Here is a 24,642-nt window from a genome sequence, read left to right on the forward strand (position 1 = left end):
AGTAGCTGGAGAACAAGATGGATGAACTTCGAGCGAGGATTACATTTCAGTGAGACACGAGGAACTGCTGCGTCCTCTGTCTGACGGAGACATGGTTGAACCCACTGGTGCCGGATGAAGCCATACGTCCAGCCGAGACCTTCTCCGTGTTCCGCGGCGAAATCCAAAGGTGGAGGCGACTGCCTAATGGTAAACAACCGCTGGTGTAATGCCAACAACACCAAATTCCTCTCCCACTCCTGCGCACCGAACCTGGAACAGCTGACCATCCTATGCCGTCCATTTTATCTCCCCCAGGAATTTAGCACGGTCATTATTGCAGCCGTTAATATCCCACCGCAAGCGGACACCGACGCAGCTCTGTCAGTTCTGTACGATGTGTTGTGTGGATTTCAGAACAGACATCCCGACGTGGCTGTAGTGGTGACTGGGGACTTTCACAGGGCCAACCTTAAAAAAGTTCTGCCTAATTTCCACCAACACATCACGTGTGCCACCAGGGGAGAAAGAACTTTGAACCATTGTTACACACCCTACAAGAACGGATACAAGACCGTCTCGCTCCCTGCTTTCGGGAAATCTGACCACGCCACGATCTTGCTGGTTCCTGTTTACAGGCCTCTGATCACGCGAGAACTGGTGGTGACGAGGGAAGTGAAGCAGTGGACGGACCAATCGGAGGCTGCGCTTCAGGACGCTCTGACTGACGTCGACTGGGACATGTTCCAATCAAGTTCAAGTGACGTCAGCGAGTTTACGGAGGTTGTAGTAAGTTTTGTAACTACGCTAGCAGATAATACCGTTCCCACAGTGAAAGTTCGGATATTTCCAAACCAGAAAGCATGGGTTGATTAATCCATTCGCTGCGCTCTGAATGCGCGCACGGGCGCTTACAACGACGGTCTTGTATCTGGAAATATGGACAATTACAAAGCGGCGTCGTACAATCTGCGGAGGCCGGTGAAGGACGCTAAACGGGCGTACAGAGAGACTGTGGAGCTACAGATGGAGCAGGGGGACACAAGACGCTTGTGGCAGGGGCTGCAGACTTTTACAAACTACAACAGCAGCTCCTCCCCAGCCACGAGTGTGGACGCCTCCCTAGCCGACCAACTGAACTCCTTTTATGCGCGGTTCGAGTCTGGCAACAACACTGCTAGCTCGCCGGCTAATTGGAGTTACACCGCTGGGGATGAGAGCGCACTCTCAGTGTCCGTGCACGAGGTCAGGAGGGCTCTGATGCCGGAGAACACCAGAAAAGCTGCGGGCCCAGATGGCATATCTGGGCGAGTACTGAAGACCTGTGCTAACCAGCTAGCTCCGGTGTTCACTACAATATTCAACATCTCCCTGGCTGAATCAGTGGCTCTGTCCTGCTTCAAGAGGTCCACCGTCGTTCCTGTCCCGAAGATCGCCTCTCCTGCCTGCCTGAATGACTACCGTCCGGTGGCCCTCACCTCGGTGGTCAGGAAAGTGTTTCGAGAGGCTGATTAAGGATTACATCTGCGCCTCCCTCCCCCGCACCTTGGACCCGTTGCAGTTCGTGTACCGGCAGAACAGATCCACAGATGACCCGGTCTCCCAGGTACTGCACACCACGCTCACGCATCTGGATGGCCAGAAGGGGGCCTATGTGAGATTGCTGTTCATTGATTACAGTTCAGCTTTCAACACCATAGTCCCCACCAGACTGGCTGTCAAGCTGACGGAGCTCGGACTGAATGCTCCGCTGTGCGCCTGGATCCTGAACTTCCTCAGAGCCCGCCCCCAGGTGGTCAGGTCGGGGAAGCACATGTCAAGCTTCCTCACCCGGAATACAGGATCCCCCCAGGGTTGCGTCCTCAGCCCCCTACTGTACTCCCTGTACACAAATGACTGTGTGGCCAGGTCCAGCTCCACACCATCATAAAGTTTGCTGACGACACCGTTGTCGTGGGCCTGATCACCGACTGCGACGAGAAGGCCTACCGCGAGGAGGTGGCTGACCTGTCACTCTGGTGCCAGGACAACAGCCTACACCTGAACGTCAGCAAAACTAAGGAGCTGATTGTGGACTGTAGGCGAGGATCACAATCGAGGACGCACGCGCCCTTGTGGATTAATGGGACTTCTGTTGACAGGGTGAGCAGCTTCAAGTACCTGGGAGTCCACATCACAGAGGACTTAACATGGACTGTACATACAGACACTCTGGTGAGAAAGGCGAGGCAGTGTCTTTACCACCTCAGGCAGCTGAGGAAATTCCGGGTCTCGGTGAGGATCCTCAAGTCCTTCTACTGTGGAGCAGTGGAGAGCATCCTGACAGGCAACATCACTGCCTGGTTTGGGAGCTGTACTGCTCAGGACAGGCGGGCCCTGCAGAGGGTGGTGCGTTCAGCTGAACGTACCACTGGAACTACCCTCCCCCCCTTGCAGGAGTTATACACCAGGAGGTGTAGTAGCAGAGCCTGTAGGGTCATGAAGGATCCTCATCACCCCAACAACGGACTGTTCCAGCTGCTGCGGTCAGGCAAGCGCCTCCGTAGTCACACAGCGAGAACAGAGAGACTGAGACAGAGTTTTTTCCCGCAAGCCATAAGAACTGTCAATGCTGACCTCACCAGGGGTCCTCACTGAGCCACACACATTGGCCCCACTACCTACTGTACTATATGTACTGTACCGCATACTGTGTCACTGTTCAGGGTTGTTCGTGATGCCGTATTGCTGCGCCGTACTGTTGTATACTGTGCTGTATTATCCCAAACACTACCTCACTTTATTCACATGACACTTTAATGCACATATCTGTATTTACATAATTGCCTATTCCATATACATAAGCATATTCCCTCTATCTATTCCATTTTATCTCATTTTATTTTATTGTATTTCATTTTATTCTATATATTTTTATTTTATTCTATAAGTATTCGACTTACTGTATTACGTTTTAGGAGTCAGTAGTTGGTCTATTAGAAAGAAATTTTTCCTAGGACATATTGTGTGTTATCACTGGAGGCGTTGCATTACATTTCACTGTATATATGTATGAAAGTATGTATATGTATGTGACGAATAAACCTCTTGAATCTTGAATCTTGATTTATCTACCCTGTCTTGTTTTGCTTTTTGATTTTTTTTTTCCATTGTAAAGTGTCCTTGGGTTTGTGAAAGGCACTATATAAATCCCAGTTATTATTATTATGTTGTGAACTATTGGAGATAACGCAAGTTTTGTTGTAGAGCGCACCAATCCTCCATTAAACGTGGAAAATGATAATGACAATGTAAGTAAAAGTTTTTTTGATTAGTATAATTTCATTGTGTTCATTAAAGTGACTAAACATCAACTTGGTGAGAGGGTCCCTCTCACCAAGTTGATGTTGTCATGTCGTTGACACGGACCCTCAGGGTGAATTAGGCACATAGAATTTCGCGTAAGGCGCCATGGAGGTCAGGACCGGCTCTGTTGGCAACTGACCACTACGTCCACTGCACACTTAATTCACGACACGCAACTCAACGACATACACTGAGTTGGCTGTGTGTGCCGGCAAGCTCCCACACAATTTCCCGGAATTGTCTAGTTTAGCAATATTGTTCTTGGAGAGTATCAAGTTTGTAATTAGTTCTGTACCCAGTGGGGCTGCCTTTTGCACTTAATACATTCATAATTTATACTTAATTTTGTGCAGTCTTGTAATTCTTTTAACTTGCGATCAAGTCAACCCTAAACTAATCCTAAAAGTAATCACAAATGAGAATATAGTAACTTACTTTTCAAAAAGGAAACGACCCCGCAGCATAACCCCAGAACCCCCTAGTGGGTCTGTGTTTTTCTCCACTCATGCATCCTTCTCACCTTTTTCACCACTCAACAATTTGCATGCCTGACAATAACAGGATAAAACAGATAGGAGCTTACAAAATCCAAAGGATAACATTTTAAATAAAGGGAATCATAAATATATTTTTAAATGTGTGAATCATCCGCATTCGGACACAACTCTCTGTGCATCCCGATCACCCGTTCCCACAAACGGGGCACGGTCAAACCACTAACAGTGTGGGGACCGGGCACAGAGGAGCGGTGCAAGAGTCGTAGACCTATTACGATTATTTTCCGCGCATAACACATAGAAAGGGGTAGATCCGCGAGAGAGTGACGGAGCAAGTGTCCCCATTACGCATGGTTTCGTTCCATACCATTCCATACGCACTTGTTTTGTCCCATAAGGGTATGTAACATAAAATAAAAACACACTCTTCTGTAGCGCAGATTGCGGGCACCCCATCGCTGGCGCGCGCATTGCTAGCGTGCGCATCGTCTGTACAATCAGAAAGGGAGACAGGTGCGCAAAATGCGGGTCGGGTGAGTCAGTACAGCTCTGGTATTTAGTATTAGTAAGACTAATAGTATAATTATTTTATGTTATTTTTTTAACAATATCCTTATTGTATGGTTTTATTATGATACATTATTATACTTGTTTTATTATTAGGGGTCCATCCCCTTTTGCACGGCGTTAATTGGGGAAATCCAATTGGAGATTCAAGCTTATCAGTCCCTAAATATTCCTATGTTTGCCCAAACTTTGCACAGGAGTGTGAGAAATAAAGCCCAGATGCCAAACAGAAGCTATAGAGCATTCATCGAATCTTAAATTCATTCTTAGAGCTGTCTGTCAGAATTATGTTTGTTAGCAGTCATTTATTTTCCTGTCAGTAAACCGGGAACAACTGACCCTGAGTCCAGAGAGAGTGAGAAACCTTTACCATTTTATTAAGTTACTGTTCCAATGTTTCTCTTTCCAACTGCAGTCATGGGCCATGTGATCAGCACAGGGCTGGAGCTGGTCGGGACGGGAAGCTCCGTTCGTCTCAACGAGCGCCTGGCCAGCGCTGTGAGGCGAACCGTGGAGCTGGCGACGACCCAGGACATCACCCCCCGAGAGAGGCTCCACGCCAGAGCCGTGGAGCTCTTCTCCCACGGGTAAGAACCAGAGACAGCTAGACCAAAGACGACTACTATCTTTGGGGAATTGGATTGACATCTTCTACACACACGTGTTTGGTGTGGAATTATGAGAGATGAATGGACAGATGATGTGATGATTATGATGTGAAGAAATACATCATTTTAATAACCACAAAGATAAAGCTGCTTTTATTTTATTGCTATTTTAAGTTCCTCTTAATCACTCCCCATGACCAAGTCACATGGTTCTAATCCAGCATGTTCCTCCCTCCTTGTTCATGGTCTATCGCAGCCTTGGCAGCAATATCAGTAAATTATCCTCAATGCCTTTGTTTCCCTCCGTGGTTCTGTAACATACACGGATCAGCCACAACATTAACACCACTGACAGGTGAAGTGAATAACATCGCTCATCTCCCTCCAATGCCACCTGTCAAGGTGTGGGTGTGGCAGATCCGCCTGCAGCACACCAACCGAGTGGTATTTTCAGGGCCCTCCAGCACAGAGACACAGATGATGGAGTTGAGAGCATACCAGTTTATTATAGATAGTGGGCTAGGTGGAACAAGCCCCAGAGCAGATGGACACGTGTCATGACAAGGGCTCCTCTCCTGTGTGTGTGTGTCGGGATGGGGGTTTTACCTGTTGCTTGTTAGACAAATCAAAGAACAACAGGTATATAGCCAAGTTGATCCTGGGCCCCAATTACCTAGACCCAGGACAGGTGTGACTGCTCAAACCACACCATCACCACACCACAGTGGGATGTATTAGGCAGCAGGTGAGCAGTCAGTTCTTGAAGTTGATATGTTGAAAGCAGGAAAAATGGATAAGTTTAAGGATCAGAGCTACTTTGACAAGGGCCAAGTAGCTGTGGGGGGTTCACGGAATGCAGTGGTTAGTACCTACCAAAAGTGGTGCAAGGAAGGACAAACGGCAAGAGGGTCATGGGCACCCAAGGCTCATTGATGCACGTGGGGAGTGCAGTCTAGCCCATCTGGTCCAATCCCTCAGAAGAAAAAGTTAATGCTGGCTATGATAGAAATTTGTCAGAACACACAGTGCATCGCAGCTTGCTGCGTATGGGGCTACGTAGCAGCAAACCAGTCAGAGTGCCCATTAGCGATGTAACGGTACATGGTATGTTATCGAATGGTTCGGTACGTCCCCTACGGATCAATACACACATCACGGTAGAAGTCCACTGGATGCCTTGGTGCAGGGTACTGGCACGGCACAGCGTGCCTTAAGTGCTGCTTCCTATTTAATCCACTGCTCCACTGGCCACATCAGTCACGTCAGAATTTCACTATTTTTGAGCGAGAAGTGGGTTTTTTTAATTAATTCTCAAATGCACGCGCCTGCGTAGCCCTTTCTATAGAAACAGGATATAAAACTAGATAGAAATGTCTTAGTAAAGAGTGCAGTCAATCAAGGTGTTCAGTCGGAAACTAACCCCTAGGATGGCCGTGTCCCTCTTAATTACGACTTTCTCTTGAACAATTCTTTGAATGGCTCTTTTGTATGAACTGCGGGAGTCTGGCTGGGTGATTTTTTTCAAGTTTTACAGTTTTATGTCGTGTTGTTTCTTTAAGTTGCCATCTCCTGCCACTGGCAAAATGTTTACCCCTCTATGTAAGAGATAGCCTATGCTCCTGCCCCGTTTGGAGGTGCCCTGGGTGAAAATGAACGCACCCCCTGCCAGAAATCTCCCCCCTAGGATACATATTGTAATATTCCCTATGATAGATAAAGTAATATTTGGTTAAATGTATAATAGCTGAGTCCTGATTGAGATTAAATTAATTAGGTTAGGGTCTGAATAACGTCTTACAATGTGGTAATAATGTGTTCAAATGTAACGGCATTAGGATAACAGAGCAAACCTGTTTCCTGCGTATTACAGAAATGGAGGCATCATCAGTTTAAATGTAAATGAAAAAGTGATTCTTGGCGTCAGAGAATCTATTTTCTATTGTGGGGAAAATATGATGATGCTACACCATGTGGAGCCTAGTGTATACAACTTTTACTGATTTGGAATGTGTAGAAATTACATTTCTGTTGATCAAATGGCATGCCTGACTTTGACTGGTAAGATGTGGTTGAAATGTACCACTGCACGCTTCTTTTCAGGGCCCTCCAGGGAAGTACTGTGTTCTGACCTTTTCAGCATGGGTACCGTTTTGGGATTGCATATTGAGGAGTCCAAACAGTCAGTTCCTTTCAGGCAGCTTTGTCCCTTTCCGCTTTGATTACGTCGCAGTGGGGTAAGCCTCTGGTGGTTGAAGTCGTGCATGGTTACTCTCCAGGGAAGAGACTGGAATTTGGAAAAATCAAGTTAGCAATCCCACCTCATCGCCAAGAATTGTGGTGGAAATTTACCACTGCACGCTTCATTGATATTATTGTACCCAGGGGTGAGACAAATCAAATAAATAATTGATTCCACTACAACTTCAGTCTTAGTCTAAGAATTATTTAATGTGATTGCAAGCACAGGAAAAACAATGCTTCTCTCTCGAGTCACAGCTAAGTTACCTAAGTATGAGTTGGGGTAGGCAGACTTTAAAGGGTGTAACAAGGGTCATGACAATTATGAGTTGGGTCAAACCATCTGGTTGTGGTTGACTTGGAGAGGAAACAAGTCTAGCTGTATTTGACAACGGTTGCAAAGTTTGAATTACATCGGATGTGTCACAACATTTGGTTTCACAATGCTCAGATTTGACAAAGGTAACACAGAGGTAGAGATACAATACATTCATTGTTTAATACACATGGATTAGAATTTTATTGATGCACCATCGCTGGCCATTCCAAGGTAATATCAAAGAATTGCTATCACAAAGGTGTGTACTGAAGCCCAAGTTGCACTGTTGCAATCATATTCGTGATGATTAATGTAAACATGAATCTGTGTTAAAAAAACCTTATTGAGGGGTTTACTATGTTCCAGTATCTTTAAGATCAATGCACTTCAAAACCAATATCATTTGCTTTTGATTTGCGTCTGATTGAGTGCATGATTTTAATATTTTTTTAATCAATGTCAAGTCAAGTTTTTTTTCTATAGCCCTTAATCACAATACAGTCTCAAAGGGCTTCACAAACCCACATATCACATAGAAATCAACGGCCTGCCGTCTGCCGTCCTCTGTTTTGTGGTCCGCATTACGCTCCTGCCCTGACATGCTTCTCGTCTGTCCCGAAATTTTAATCCCACTCGTATTAGCCTAGAACACCTGCACTCGCACACAAATCCTACTCCAAACAACACTCTTCCAGACCAGGGTCTTTGGGGCAGGAGGGGTGCGAGTGATTCGGGTTTGACTTGCTTGAACGACTCGCACCCCCACACCCCGCAATTTTAACAGCAATTGCCAACAGCACACATTTGAGCGCCAGGGTTTCCTGGGGGGGTGGGTTGCTGGTGGGTTGGTGTGGTGATGTGGTTGGCCGGGGGGCGGCCGGGCCCCCTGCCGACTGGGCTCGAGTCCTGGCAGCTTGCGCCTGGTGGTTTTTGGCTTCTGCTTTCAGGGCTGTGGAGAGCGCCCTGGGTTGTGGGTGTGGGTTGGAGTGCAGGGGCGGCTGTCCAGCTTTGCTCGCGAGTGCACTGCACTGAGTACACTCGGCTACATGGATGGAATCGCGGCCAGGTGGGGCGTCTGGTTGGCTGTGGTGGGGCAGGCCTTGCTCTTGCGCGGGTTGCGGGTGGGCATGGGCGTCCCGCCGGCTCGCCAGTGGGTGGGCAATTCAGAACCTGGAACCTGGGGTCATTGGGTGTTTCGGGTCTTTGATCCACAGCCATCTAGAGGCCTTCTCAGCTGCCTCTGTTGTATTTTTGATGGCTTTTCTCTGCCGTGCCCCGTTCTCCCCTGCTCGGACGAACGCAATCGCCTGCCTTGCTGGTCGGAGAGGCTTGTTCTGGGTGATGCTGGTGAAGATGGCTTCTGCTATCGCCTTCAGTACCTGATCGTAGCGTCCTTCTCCCAGGGCTTTTGGACAACAGCTGAGGATGTGCTCTAGTGTTCCTCTTCTGAGACACAAGGGCCATGATGGTGTGTCAACCTTGCCCCAGCAGAAGAGGTTGGATGGGCTGGGTAAGACGTCATAGACAGATGCGGTTCAGGAACTTGATCCGGTAAGGCTCAGCTTGCCAAAGCTCGAACCAGGAGATCATGTGGTCCACAACATGTTCCTGTTCCCATCTCGTCCATGCGCCTTGCTGTTGCATCCCCACCATCTGGCTAGCACGCAGTTCCTCCACGCCAGCTCTCACCTCCTCTACGACCAGTCGGTGTCTGTCTTTGCCCAGGGCCTCGTAGCGCGTGGTTGGAACGCTACCAAGCCCTGCTCGTTCCGATGCCACTGGGCCGACCAGCACGCTGTGACGCAAGCGTGACTCACCCTGCTCGACTGCTTCCCTTGCCCTCCACTTCCTCCCGGTCCTGACTACGATGCCAGCCTGGGAGACTTTCTGGTCACTGGATTCCCTGTACAGCATCACCTCTCTTGCACGGGTAACCATAAACTCCTCATTCAGGCTGCTTATGGGGAGCTTCAGCTTGTTGTTCTGCCCGTACAGAGCGATGCTACTCACATAAAAAAAAAAAAGTATAATGTAATTGTAGAGGTGTGTTCTGGCTCAGGGCCAGGGAATGAGGAAGAGGATGCAGGCGGAGGCGAAACAGGCTAATTTATATCAATTGTCCATGCGGAATCTGCTTTCCGATCTCCGGTGATCTCTCCGGTGGCTTGTGTATCGGGCGGATGTTGCCCTGTGCGCCCCGTCTCCCAGGCACGCCGATCCCTACTGCGGGGACACACACACACAATTATAACTTCCTGTCTTTGGGATCAGGCTGATCCCCAGCAACTGAGCAGCCCTGGGATGGGAGACTGCACCGTCTGTCTGCAGTGGCAGCTTGGACCCGCCCCCTTGGTCCACCACAGTAATGTTATGGACATTTGTTCTGTATACAACTATAAATTCATTCAATACAGTTCCAATAAATTCCATAGAAGTCTTGGACAGATGTCAATCTTTTTTTTTTTTTTTTTTTTTTTTAGTAAGACATGTTTGTATGTGTGTCACAACCTACTTTTTTGAAATAGGGGCTGGTGGGGCTCTAGTGCAGGGATGGGCTGAGGCAGGCAGATATGATGAAGGAAGACACTAACACTGTTACACACCTCCAGGCTTTTTTCTCAACAGAAATTGATGCATCTGTGTAGTGTTTTGTTACAATTATCTGCACTGCTCACTTTGTGAAATGCACAAGGAAACAGCATTGGAGTAATGCATATATTATCCAAAAAACAACATTTTGAGTAAGGACTGAAATAGTATGGTGGAGATGGTGACTTACATGTTGACAGAAAGCAGCTGATGGGGAAAGGGATTGTGGGATTAGATGGGTGCTGGGTCACCATGTGTTGGATCTGTTCCCACACCACCTGGACAACTGAAGCTGGACAATGGCTAGCAATTGCATCTGGCTTCTCAGGTCGCTCATACAGTGAGCACAGGAATCTAGGAACAGCCACTGCTTTCAGCTCAGCCACAAAGGGTATGGGGTCATGGATGACCTCGTCAAAGTGGAGGTCCATAAACTGTGACTTATTCTATTACACAGGAGAGAGCATATAACATATCATATAGTTTGAGTAATTCATATGGTCTCAACTGTTGACAAGCTGTTGCCAAAGTTACTGCAATTAGAAATCGAATGTTTTTGGCTTGTTTTTAATTTTGTTACACTGGCAAATGTAGATCTACTCCTTGTCGTTCAGGTTGTGCAAAAATCTCGGCCGCAGGGCAAATCTGTTTGGAATCATGCACATATTAGCATACAGATGAAAACTTGCATCAGACAATTGAGAATGAACTAACCAGTAGTATATTTGGTCTTTACCAACAACATGTTTCCCACTCTTGGCCTTTTGAAACTTTATTTGGAACTGCAGTTCTCCTGTTGCAATCCTCACTTTGGCACGCACAGAATTTTCGTCGAAAATGAACATAAGTAATATGTAAAACTGGTATATTCCCAAATAAAATGTTTTAAGTGGCACTGGGCAGGTCTGCAATTTACTTAAATTTATTAGGTATGGTAAGGCCACGTTTTTAGTGTGAACCGCAGAATCACACTGTGGAACCCCTCCAGGGTAGTTGTTTGGTAGAGAGGGCTCCGATTTTTCACATCACCAAGAACATGCTTGTTCGTTTGCACCTTCTCCAGCTTGTAGGTAGCTTTGTTGCTAGAGGGGGAAAGAGAATAACAAATTCATAAAAGATAATGAGTGCATAGCAGCTGAGAGTATATTACAGGATTGTAATTAAATTACATAATTGCTATTGAATAGTGGCGTACCAGCCTGTTGCACAAGATTAGCTGTGCTACGAATAATCAGTAAACAACATTTCCAAATTATTCTACCTTTATATAAATGCCACACATGGTAAAAGTGACCAATGTCTGGTTTGTGTTTCGGGACAAACTTCTGAACCTGGGTGTGTTGTCACCGGGGAAGCCACTTTGACACCAGATCTTTTTAAAAACTCCAGACCCCGGATCAGCCCTTCCTTTTCCATACAGACACTGCTTCTCACTTCATCATTCTTCATTCTTAAATAGACACACACATAGTGTATCTTCCACAATCTTGTAGGAAAATAGATGTATGTATTTTTGCCCATCTCTGCATCAGTGTATTCCTGTGAATAATCACGCTGCTTGGCGCCACCCCCTGAGGTTGCCTGCGCGAACGCTCTGTGAAGATTACGCACATTTTAGTTTTGTTTTGTTTTTTTCTTTCATTTTACTACCTGATGTCCGTCAAAAACTCATCGGCAGTGATCTCCTACGACCGTGATGCACTCGTGAATATAAAAAATTCCCCGAGAGAACAACTTTGGAACATTTTATCTGCTGATCCAGAGTGGCTGCTTGGATATTCTACGTGCCAACAAAGAAAATAACAACAACAATGGAGTCAGGTCGCTGTTCCACGGGTACGCCACTGAAGGAAGCACCGTGGTAAATGAGGCGCCATTCCGACCAGAATGAGGATGCAACCTTTACCCAGTCCACCTCTACCCAGCATCCTTCTTGCCAATGTCCAGTCCCTGGAAAATAAGATGGATGACCTTCGGGTGAGGATTACATTTCAATGGGACACAATAAATTGTTGCGTCCTCTGCATGACGGAGACATGTAACTGAACCCGCTGGTGCTGGACCACGCCATACCTCCAGCTGAGTCCTTCTCCGTGTTCAGTGCCGACAGATCAGGGGAGTTGTGGAAATACAAGGGTGGAGGCGTCTGCCTCATGGTCAACAGCAGCTGGTGTAACCCCAACAACATCAAGACTCTCTCGCTCCTGCTCACGAAACCTGCAACAGCTGACCATCTCATGCCGTTCATTCTACCTCCCCCGGGAATTCAGCACGGTCATCATCACAGCTGTTTATATTCCACTGCAAGCGGACACCGATACAGTACTATCAGACCTATATGATGTGTTGTGCGGACTTCGAAACAAACATCCTGACGTGGCTGTGGTGGTAGCTGGGGACTTTTAACAGGGCGAACCTTGAAAAAATTCTGCCTAATTTCCTAACAAGAAACCGCGGGTTGATAAATCCATCCGCAGTGCTCTGAATGCTGGCACGGCCGCTTACTATGATGGTCTTGTATCCGGCAACATGAACAACTACAAAGCGGCGTCCTATAAACTGTGGAGGGTGGTGAAGGATGCTAAATTGACATACAGAGACACAGTGGGGTTACAGATGGAGCAATGGGACAACAGACGCTTGTGGCAGGGGCTGCGGACTATTACTAAACAACAAGAGCAGCCCAAGCCACGAGTGTGGACACCTCCCTAGCCAACGAACTGAACTTCTTTTATGCGTGGTTTGAGGCTGGCAACAACACCGCTTGCTCGTCGGGTAATTTGAGTTACACCGCTGGGGATGAGCGTATACTTTGTGTCTGAGCAGATTCAGCGCCTCCCTGGCCGGGTCAGTGGTCCCATCCTGCTTCAAGAGGTCCACCATCATCCCTGTGCTGAAGAACGCCTCTCCAGCCTGCTTAAATGACTACCGCCCGGTGGCCCTCACCTCGGTGGTCATGAAGTGCTTCAAGAGGCTGATTAAGATTACATCTGGGCCTCCCTCTCCCACACCCACTGACCCACTGCAGTTCACATACCGGCTGGAGTTTGGAATGAACACTCCGCTGTATGCCTGGATCCTGGACTTCCTCACAACCAGGCCACAGGTGGTTAGAGTGGGGAGGCACACGTCCAGCACCCTCACACTGAACACGGGATCCCCCCAGGGCTGCCCCTACTGTACTCTCTGTACACACAACTGTGGCCAGGTCTAGCTCCAACGCCATCAAGTTTGCTGAAGACACCATCGCGGTGGGCCTGATCACCGACGACGACGTCACTCTGGTGCCAGGACAACAGCCACCTCCTGAATGTCAGCAAAACTAAGGAGCTGATTGTGGACTTTAGGAGAGGACTACAACCGAAGGATGCACGCGCCGTTGATGATTAATGGGACTTCTGTCAACAGGGTGAGCAACTTCAAGTACCTGAGTGTCCACATCACAGAAGACCCCATTGTCCAATGCTGCTTATCTTGAAAACTCGCTTAATGTCGTGGTTGCAATTGGAAAGAAAATTCCACCATCACCACAAGTTTCTTCTGCTTGACTGCTTAAGAAACCTAACTGAGCCGGTTGACCCCCACTAAAACATCCAAATGTTTTCTTCCAAAACACATGCCTCATTGCTTACATTTCATCCACGTGATTTATTTTACAGTGTACGTAGGTGTCTCGAGCAGTGCCTGTAACGACTGCATAGCATGTCCTTAGATTAATTCATGCACAACCTCAGTAATTCATGCACAGTGTATCCCTTGCATCGTTGTTCAACATCCGTGACGCAACCATCCTCATGAATATTTATGACATCCTTGATTCAACATCCCTCATTACACACACAGAAACACGTCACTGTTGGACGCATTAACAGGTCACCTTTTGACATTTTAACAGCTTATGGTTAGCTTCGGACACATTATTTGTGCTTTTGGCCTTCCATAGATCCCTGTCCACTACCGAAAGCACCTACAATGGGCACATGAGGGTCAGAACTTGACCATGGAGCAATGGAATAAGGTGGCCTGGTCTGATGAATCATGTTTTCTTCTACATTATGTGGATGGCCAGGATCCGATCAAACATCTGTGGGATGTGCTGTAACAACAAGCCCGATCCATGTGGGCCCCACCTTACAACTTACAGGACTTATTGGATCTGCTGCTTACGTCTTGGTGTCAGATACCACAGGACACCTTCAGACGTCTTGTGGAGTCCATGCCTTGACGGGTCAGAGCTTTTTTTGGTGGCACAAGCAGAGTTACACAATATTAGTGGTTATAAGTGATGGTTTTAATGTTGTGGCTGATCGGTGTATAATTTCATTCTTTCTTGAAATTATTATTTTTTTACAATATCATATTTTGTATGATATGACATTTCATTACTACTCTGAAGTACAAACTGAATATTCCCTCGTTGTAAACCAATTTTATTATGTTTCACAATGTAGGTGATTAATTTGCTGTTGATGTTCCTGACAGTAATTTCCCCAAAGCTTGCAATCTGTGGGAAGAGATCCTGGTGGAGCATCCCACCGACCTGCTGGCGCTGAAGTTTGCCCACGATGGCTACTTCTACATGGGAGCCCAGACCCAGTTGAGGGACTCTGTGTCGCGGGTGCTGTCTCACTGGAAACCTCACATGCCGCTGTTCAGGTACAGCAGGAAGCAGCTAAGCAGAGAGAACATATAGAAACACAGAGAGCTTTCTCAGAAGGAAGGTAATATGTTTGGAGTGTTGGTAAGCTACCCAACAGGTCTATAAAGCAGGTGTCAGGTTTCACAAACCCCATTGTTGTCATTAGTGACATTTCACTGCATATATGTACGACCGTGTGTGTATGTATGTGACAAATAATCTCTTCAACTTGAACTTATATGTTTGTATGTATTATTATTATTATTATTATTATTATTATTAATAATTGTTGTAGAATAGTAGTAGTATTTCCTATTAAGTGTCCCTGAGTTGCTTGAAATGTGCCTATGAATTAAAGTTATTATTATTGTTATTACTGTTATTTTTACTGTTATGATTATTATTGGCTATTACCTTTTGTTTGTTAGTAAAGTATCCTTGTGTTGCTTGAAGGTGCTTATAAATTAAAATAAAAAACAATAATGATTTGTAGAAGTAGTAGTAATGAATTGTGCCATATTTTCTTAAGCATTTGTTTTTCATTTAGCTTTTAGCCTTCAGGCCTAGCACCCAAATAGAGCCTTGATGATATCCTTATATCAGTAATAATAATAATTGATCACTCCTACATCAATAGAAGCCGTGTTTCTCAAATGGGGGCCGACTGCAGGGGGTACTCTGAAAGGTGTTAAAGTGTTAAAAAATATTGGTTATATATAATGTTAAAAAAAGATTATGTATCACGCACATACAGCACATCATTTATGTTAACTTTATTTTTTTTCTTCCCAATGCCAGTGAAGGAGGTGCTCAGCTGAAAAAAGATCATAGAGAAAATACACTACTAAAAAAAAGTTTGAGAACCACTGCCTAAATGTAATAATTTGATTGACAGATTTTTCCCTGAGAGAGACACTTCGATTTCAATTTCAGTTTCACTGTATGAATCTTACTTTCATTGACTTAACATGGCCCATCAAAGACTCTTTTTTTATTTTATTTTTTTTGTTTTCTGCTTTGACTAATCCATGGTCAGCAGTGACTCTTGAGCTGCTTTCACACATGCACAGAAAACATAGCAGCTGCGTACTCCTTTCTGCTTTCTTTATTATTCCTTTCCACTCTCTTGATTATATTGTGGATACGTCCAAATACATGGAGTACCAACGCAAAAAAAAGCCCAACAGCTGATAAGTCTGTAGCCTCATCCACCATCTTGTGTGCTGTAAAACTCTGCAGCGTCATTGCGTCACGTCCTGCCTCCTGCACACTCTACCCAGGCTCCAGCCCTCGTCTAAACCAAACAGAGTATTTCCATGTAGTGTAAACGCGTCTGACACGGACAATCTCCGTTTTTTTTTAGCTACATGTGTGAAAGGTCAATTCCTGACGATGTCCAGATAATCAGGTCCGGACATTATCTAGACATTTTCTGGAGTGCATGTGTGAAAGCAGCTTTGGAGTGTGGCTCAATTGGCAGCAGTCGTTTGAAATGTAATGGACATGATTATTTTTTTTCTTCTAAAGAAGATTAAGTATGGCTTAACTCTCTGTGGTATCGCTCCAGACTGATATCCCTCACCACAAAGAAAATGGATGCTTTTCTACTACCATTCGGGGAGATCTAATAATCTCATCACAAAGAAAAAATAACCTGTGTACTAATGAGATTTCTTTACTTTTTTATGTTTGCTGTTATAGTTACCTGAAAGGACTGTACTCCTTCGGTCTACTGGAGACTCATCTCTATGACCAGGCTGAGAAAGTGGCCAAAGAGGTGAGATTATCCTCTTTATCACAGGTCACTGTGCATCATCATTATATGCAGTGATGATGTCTGGATCTGCCTGAACAAGAAGGAACCCAGACTCAAGGTCAAAGAATCTTTATTTGTCACACGGCACACACACACACACAGACAAACACACACACAATGGTGGCCGGTGAAATGAGTCCTCTGCTTTCAACATTTCTTTCACAATTTCACCATTATTTAATTTACAATATGTTAATAGCACTATAAGAGAATGTACAATCATCTATTTTTTGATACTAGTTTCACTGTTTTCTCCCTAACTGCAGTATGGAAAATTTGGACTACATCTAACAATCATATATAACAATTAAAATCTGCTCAAATTGGAATTCCAGGGACTTAATCTTATCAAATAGGGTCAGTGGCCTACTGCGTATCAAATTGAGGATCCTTGATATGAAAAAGGTTGAAGAATCACTGCCAAAGATGATAGAGACTGAGAGACAAGTATGCTTGCAGTCTTGAAAGACAACATTCTTCAAATGCTCCCATTTCCAATGCTGCTCTTGTTCCCAACAGGGCCTGGCCCTGACAAGGGACGACGCGTGGTGTGTCCATTCTGTAGCCCACGTCCACGAGATGAAAGGAGAGGTTGACAAGGGCCTGAAGTTCATGGAGACGACTGAGACGGACTGGCAGGTACCGACACCACCTTTGTTTTCTCTGCCTTCCCTTACCAGTGAACTGAATATTAACACAGGGTTTTCGCACCTTACAAAATAGATCCTTGAAGCGTAAAAGCTGAAATAACATTGCGGGTCAAACTCAAGCAATGTGTGAAAAGTAAGTTAATATTAGATATGTCTAATTCCAGGGATGTGACATGCTGGCGTGTCATAACTATTGGCACTGGGCGCTCTACTTGATTGAGAAGGTAATTGATATTATAATGAGTCTCCTGGCTGTCAACGTGTTGGTGGAAGTTCTATTCATGATTGGCTCCCTGTCTGGTTATTTTAAAATGTAGAGCTGATTACAGACATTTTAACACTAGAGCATAGTTACGCTTCATGTTAAACCTTATTTAAATCTCTATCTTCTCAGGGCGATTACGAAGCTGCGCTGGACATATTCGATAAGCAGGTGAGATATTACATGACATTGCCTCATTCACCTCCAATGGAGAGATAGCGTCCATACCCAACTGAACCCTGGCGTGGTGGAAATGCTCCATATGCAGTCATAACGCAGGAAGCTCAAATAGTTTGAGCTTTGGCCCAGTTAACGCTGACCTTTTCGAAGAGAGCTTCCTGTCACAATGCAACAGTTGGCAAGTGGTGAGACTCAAAAGATAAAAAAGATAAGAATTATTTTCAAGAATATGACAAAATTTTGAATTGGAAATTGATTGTATTGCTACTAAAAGCGAGTTGTGTTGTGGGGATGGTGTGGTTTGAGCAGCCACACCCTGTCCTGGGTCTAGTTAATTGGGGCCCAGGATTAGAGTTGCTGCATACCTGTTGCTTGTTGATTGGTCTAACAAGCAACAAGTAAAAACCCCGTATCCACACACACTCAGGAGAGGAGCCCTTGTCATGACAAGTGTCCATCTGCTCCAGGTCTTGTTTCTATCAAGTCCCTTCTCCACAATAAACTGTGTTTTCTTAACCCCATCATCTGTGTCTCTGTGCCGGAAGACCCTGAAACTGCCACAAGAGCATTTAATCTGACGGTGCCCTACAATTGTTTCAGCACTCAACTCGATCCTTGTCATGTGTAGGCATCTGAAGACTTTACTTACATGGTGTCTCTGACTGGAAAACACACTGAGACCTTTCAAGAATAACATACATTCCAAGGGGGCCATGGTAAAAGCAATGCGCCGTGAACGTTGGAAGTGTTGAGTGCCCTTCACTTAGGACACAGTGCGCACTGCGCTCTAAACTCCATTGGTCCACGGAGGTCCGCAGTGCTGTGCAAAAGGTGCCGTGTTGTAGAAATAATGACAGCGGTCCAATTTTTATTTCAATCGATCATTTATTTTTCACTAGCAACCAAAAGCGTACATGTGTACGCTACATTGAGCGCAGCACACACCGTGCCCTATGTGAAAGCTCCTTTAGAGGGCAAGTGTGGGTAAGTGGAAGTCAAGATGCATCACTATGAGGATCCATCTGCCGCCTTGCCATTCAGCACCGCCTTTCAACTATGATGATTTTTTAATTTGGCCGTCTAAAGGAACATTTCGTAACGTTACTTGTCACCACGCTGCATTGGAGCTCTACACGCAATTTAACGTGAACTCGGCCGAGCTCGTGAATTTTTAAGAACGCACTTTGGACTTCGCAGCAAGAGAGAGACAAAAATCTGTTGGTTTTTTTGTCTTTTTTCCCGACGTGTTTTGTGGTTTGGACTCAGACAGTTGTGTCTTCACCCTCTAGCTGTTCCGCCGTTGCAGGGCCTCTGGAGCCATGCTGGACATGGTGGACACCTGCTCCTTGCTCTACCGCCTGGAAATGGAGGGTGAGAGACACTCTGCTCGGAGAGTGTCCCAGAGACACCGCTGTGCCAGCACAGGCCAACCCCTTTCTGGAGCAATGACATAACTTTCTTTTCTTCCAGTTTTGCAATCAGGTTTTAGGCTGTTAATTTGTCAGCACAGATATTTTACATTCACCCCTGACTCTTTTCCTGATGATAGCACATCTAACTTACAGCATTTAACTTGAACTTGAACATTGCTGATGATCTTTTGCATTTTTCATATATATTTTATACACTATATACAGAATAGTGTTTTAGTGTTTTTTGTTTTTTGCTGCAGTTCCTTCACTGACCAATAGGGGACTGCAGTTTGGGTATTCAGGGTAAAATATAGTAATAGTTGTAAGACATTACAGACATTGAAGGACCATATATTGACCGGCGTCAAATCAGGTCAAAGTTTATTCAAATTCAAGTGAAAATGTTCAAAATAAAAGGTAAGTAGAGACGATATTAATAATCTAAAATGAGCTCCGCCCAAGTGGCTCGACCATTGCCCATACCACGTAGGTATAAAGTCTTGCAGCAACCCATATCCGAATCCAGCCCCCGGTCATTTGCTGTTGTCTACCCCCATATTTCCTGTCTCTCTTCACACTATAATAAAGGCAAAAATTACCCTCCACAATAAATAAATAAAACAATCTGAAAACATGAGCTATCATCAGGAAAATAGTCAGTGGTGAGGTAAAGTGCATGTGCTGACTAGTAAACTGGAAAAATGTCTTTTATGTTCCTGTCCTGATGGAGGTGTGTGCGTGGAGGAGCGCTGGCGTGAGCTGCTGCCGGTCATGCTGCCCCACACCGACGACCACGTCACCCTGTTCAACGACCTGCACTTCCTCATGGCGTTGTTGGGGGCGGGGGAGGCAGGAGCCTCAGGGCAGCTGCTGGAGGGCCTCCGTGAAATGGCAGAGTAAGCACTGCACCATTTTTTCCTCTGACACGTCAACAGAGTGCTGCAGGAATGAGTCCTAATTATCGGAAATGAGTTTGGACTTTCGCACTTTCGGTTCCCTCGTCCCAAAGTCAATGGCTTTTTTCTAATGGGTTTTCGGTTAGATGCCTGAATTAAGGTCTCTGGTTAACACAAGTTTGGGAGATTTTCACGTTTTGTTCGACAACATAAAATACGTCTAAAATACACTTTCAAATTTGAAGCTTTTATGTGTTTTATGTGATTTTAACATACATGTCTGCGGCCCCAGCCACTCTTTTATTACGGATTTTATGGATGTTCTTGACTCTTTAACTTCACTCAAGCACTACAAGAACGTATACATTCTAAGGGCCACACCCTCGACTTAGTCCTGTACAGTGGTTTCAGCCCTGAAAACATTGAGGCAAAGGATGTGTGTGTCCGATCACAAAGTGGTTTTATTCAGTGTGGTCTTATCCCGATTTTTTATCACTCACAACAATCCTGTCCGCCGCCGTGTTTTTTAACTCCATGTCAGGGAGTATGTTTTCTGAGCTTTTCAATGCTGATGCTTCACCTTTAACTGCCTTTTATCCGGATTTTAACACAGAGGAGCTCGTCTCCCATTTTAATGACACGTGTCTGACCGTCCTGGACTCTGTCGCCCCATACAAAGACAAAAGTTCAAATAAAACTTTTCAACCCTGGCTAAATGAATCCACCCAGGACCATAAGAGAAACTGTAGGAGAAAGGAACGGAAATGGAGAAAGAGTGGTTTAAACGTATTTTACGAGATCTGGAACGACGCTATGCACAATTATAAAAGGGCAGTCAAAGAAGCAAGAGCAACTTTCTTACTCAAACCTGATTGTTGCAAACCATTCCAACCCCCTGCCATCTTACTCAGGCCTCACCAGAGATGTGTGAGGAGTTGAGTTTTTAACCTTTTTTGCAAAAAAAGCGGAGAATATAAAACAGGAAATTACACTCCCTGACCAAGATTATACATGCTAGTAGGGTCATTGACAGTTATTTTAGCAATTTTGAAACTGTGTCACCATCATTTTTACTTGAAAATCCCACATGAAATCAGCCGTGTGCAACCTTGATATTATCCCTACCACCACATTCTGCCTTTAAACATGCTGTGGTCCATCCTTTAAAAAAAACAAACAAACCTTGATCCCTCTGTGCAGCCTTCAACTCTGTAGATCACGCGTTTTAATTAACCGTCTCGACACCTGGGTTGGCATCAAGGATATCACCCTTGCCTGGTTTTATTCCTACCTTTTAGAAAGAACCTTCACAGTCTCCATAGGTAATGATTCATCCTCTACAGCTCAAATTACCTGTGGTGTCCTGCAAGGTTCCATTTTAGGTCCAATTTTATTTTCAATCTATAAGCTGCCTCTTGGCCAAATGATAAAATTATCAAGACACAATGTCTCTTTTCATTGCTACACAGACGACACACAGATACACCTTTCATTGAGACCTGGTGACCCAAACTTGTCCAGTCCTGCTTCCTTCAAATGACAACCATTTCAAGAATCAAACCAATAGTAACACACAGCGACCTGGAAAAAGTAATCCACGCCCTAATTTTCTCCCTTCTGGCATTCACTAAAAGTCACTCTCTGCAGCAGCTAGGCTTCTTACCGGTTCCAAAAGACGACATCACATGACCCCAATCCTGGCTTCTCGCCATTGGCTCGATTTTAAGATTCTTCTGATCACTTTTAATGCAGGTCTGGGTCTGAATCCAAGCTACATAACAGATATGTTGACCCCATACGAGCCAGTACGCAGCCTCAGATCCTCAGGTGGGGCCCTCCTGGCTGTTCCAAAGTCTAGACTTAAAACTAAAGGTGACCATACTTTTTCTGTCTGGGCACCTCGACTTTGGAACGAACTGCCTGAGGAGATACGGCTGACAGAGTCAGTGACTTCTTTTAAATCACTGCTTAAAACCTATTTTTATAGATCGGCTTTTATGTGATGTTGCCCCCTTTCTTTATCCATTTTATTTTTTAATTCTTTAATTCTTTAATGATTTACTTATCTATTTATTTATTTATTTATTTATTTATTCATTTATATTTTTTCCTTTTATTTCTGTTTCTTATTATCATATTGTATCAATTTATTTGTTTTTTTTCTCCACTTTTACAATGTAATGAAATTATTTAAATACTAAATATGTTCCTAAATGTTTGCCTTTTAATTTCATGATCTGAACACTGCTTTTATTTCTCTGTCAAAGCACTTTGTAAACTTTGTTTTTAAAGGTTAAATAAAGTGATTATTATTATTATTATTATTATTATTATTATTATACGTCATTACGCCGAACACTGAAAGTCATCTACACACTAGTCCACCATTACAGTCTATAGTTGTGTTTCTCCTCGCGCTCTTGCAAACTATTCTAACTCAAACTTTCCAGGCTTTGTAAAAGAGAAGCTTAGTGTTGGTGCCGTTGAAGTCATGCAGTGGTGTAGTTTGTTTATAGCCTCATGTTAGCTTTTTACTTCTGGCGATTGCATTAACACTTCAAAAATCATGAAAGTGAGCGGTCATGGAGTGTCTATATGGCTGCGGGCACTCACTGTTGGACACACACACACACACACACACACACCCACACACACACACGGCAGACTAATCGCAGGCACACATACCACCAGCACCTGCTTCAAACATACCCCTGAACACCATCTTCATTACATCCTTCTCCTTTTCTCCCTCCTTTACTGCTACAGCTGTCACAGGAAGAAACCCACATGCCAAATTCCTGTGTTTTTTCCAGGTACTTGTTTGTTTCTATGTTTATTTGTCTCACCCGTAGTGATTCTCTCCCTCTTGGAGATTGTTCTCCAAAGAGGGGGATTGGTGGCAGTCTTATATAACAGAAAAGCTGTGGTCTTGCCCTCCCCAGGTCACCCACAGGACAGAGTTATTGCAAGCAGTTCTTGATGGTTAAAGAATAAATAAAGAGTGCCGTTGCATGTTGAGAAGTGGAACTCCACTTGTAGATTAACTCTGTCCTAGATGCAATGGCACAAATACTGTGTTGTATGTCAAACATGCTGACATAAAAGTGACACAAAAATCATAAAAGTGGTTTGTAAAGGCATACATTTGTAAAGACTATCTTGCTGAACAAAAAAATTTAATATCTGTCGCCGAGTGGTAAGTAGGAGGCAGAGAGCGAGGAGTGGTTTAGCGTTGTTTGGCGTGCGTTTATTTAGGTGAGTCATAGTCTTTTAGTCCGGAACTTAGGGGCTCGCTGGCCAAAACGATAAACAATAGTATTAAAGATATTAATCGGGTGCAGGAGGAATGTCGCATTCTTGAACTCGGCGAGGTGGCAGGGCTCCTGGTTGGCTTTCGAGCCCCGTACCCCGATCCCTCACTGCAGGACAGACAAACAGTTTAAGAAACCTTCCTGCCCCAAATCGGACCAAGCAGTGCCACTTGGTCGCTAGTTCAGCTGCTTCGGGACAGTTGTGCGGCCACGGGAAGGAAGCGCTGCCATTTACAGCCGTGGCTTAACCACGCCTCCTGGTCCGCCACTTTTGGTTGCCACAGAACTTATTTTCTGCAATAATCCAAAATCCAATATAAAAATCCCATTGGCTTTTTGTTGGGGGAACCTGGGCAATGTAAACTTGCGGGTTGGCCTACAAAAATACTTCATCCCTGCAGCACTCTATCTCTGCCCCTACGTATGACCCCGGCGGGCCTTATGTAAAACGGGTAACGGGAATGAGGGTGGACGCCGTATAAAGGACTGAATTGGGAGCTGCAGCAATGTCTCTGGGAGCCCTATCGCTAACAGGTGTTGGCTAGCGAAGATGATGTGCACGCTTCTAATGTGTCCTGGCAGCCCGGACTAGGGGCAGCCGGCCTCACCTCTCTTTTTCATCCCTTTGCCCCTTGGAGACACGAGCCACAAAAAGAAGCCACGCCGTGCTTTCAAACCTCCCCCTGTTCGAAAATGTCATATTTCTCTTTGTTACGTAATGTTCCAAAGTCTACTGGAAAGTCAGCAGGGTTGGTGGGGATGTGGCGCCTCCGGGGCAAAAGCTGCTTCTCTAAAGAGCAGAAATCTTTCCCTAAGTGAGGAATGGGAGATGGAAATCCCACCCCACCCCCCTACAAACTCCTTTGAATTATCAGGCCAAGGCTCTTTTTTCATGAGCTTTGCAATCATTTTAATCTGTTGTTTGCACCGTAACACATTTCTCACCACGTCGGTTCAGTGTGACGGCACCAGTTTTACATAATCTTTACACTTTGCAACAGTTTTATTTTACTGATCTTCCGTCGCAGCCAGGGGCAATAGGAGCTTTTTTATTAGTGTGGGATAATCCTTAAGAGTCTTTGCCAACTTTATGGCATCTTTAGCCTTGGAGTGAACGTAACTAAGCCCAATGGCGCTTTTCACAGTGATACTGTTGCTGCATTCTGACAATTTATTCTGACAATTTACAGGGAATTCTGTCTGTTTATCATTAGGACCTATAATATACAATTTCATCATTCGATGTGTTGAAATTAAACTTGTGTGAAAAGGTTGTGAGAACAACAGCAATAGTTATAGTGAACAATAGTTGTAGTAATTTAGTTTAGCAAAAT

The 24,642-nt window shown here is 44.9% G+C and overlaps 1 protein-coding gene across 1 annotated transcript in view; it reads left to right on the forward strand.

Annotated features, from left to right (window-relative positions):
* Window positions 1-24,642, forward strand: part of ttc38 (tetratricopeptide repeat domain 38) — a 31,206-nt gene that overhangs the window by 4,237 nt on the left and 2,327 nt on the right. The window contains exons 4-11 of the mRNA XM_080002708.1: window positions 4,804-4,975; window positions 14,625-14,798; window positions 16,483-16,558; window positions 17,117-17,236; window positions 17,412-17,471; window positions 17,642-17,680; window positions 18,979-19,060; window positions 19,832-19,997. Coding sequence (XP_079858834.1) covers window positions 4,804-4,975; window positions 14,625-14,798; window positions 16,483-16,558; window positions 17,117-17,236; window positions 17,412-17,471; window positions 17,642-17,680; window positions 18,979-19,060; window positions 19,832-19,997 — 889 coding nt within the window. The remainder of the gene's footprint in view (window positions 1-4,803; window positions 4,976-14,624; window positions 14,799-16,482; window positions 16,559-17,116; window positions 17,237-17,411; window positions 17,472-17,641; window positions 17,681-18,978; window positions 19,061-19,831; window positions 19,998-24,642) is intronic.

Source organism: Zeus faber, assembly GCF_960531495.2.
Source record: "Zeus faber genome assembly, chromosome: 6".
Classification (NCBI taxonomy): Eukaryota; Metazoa; Chordata; class Actinopteri; order Zeiformes; family Zeidae; genus Zeus; species Zeus faber.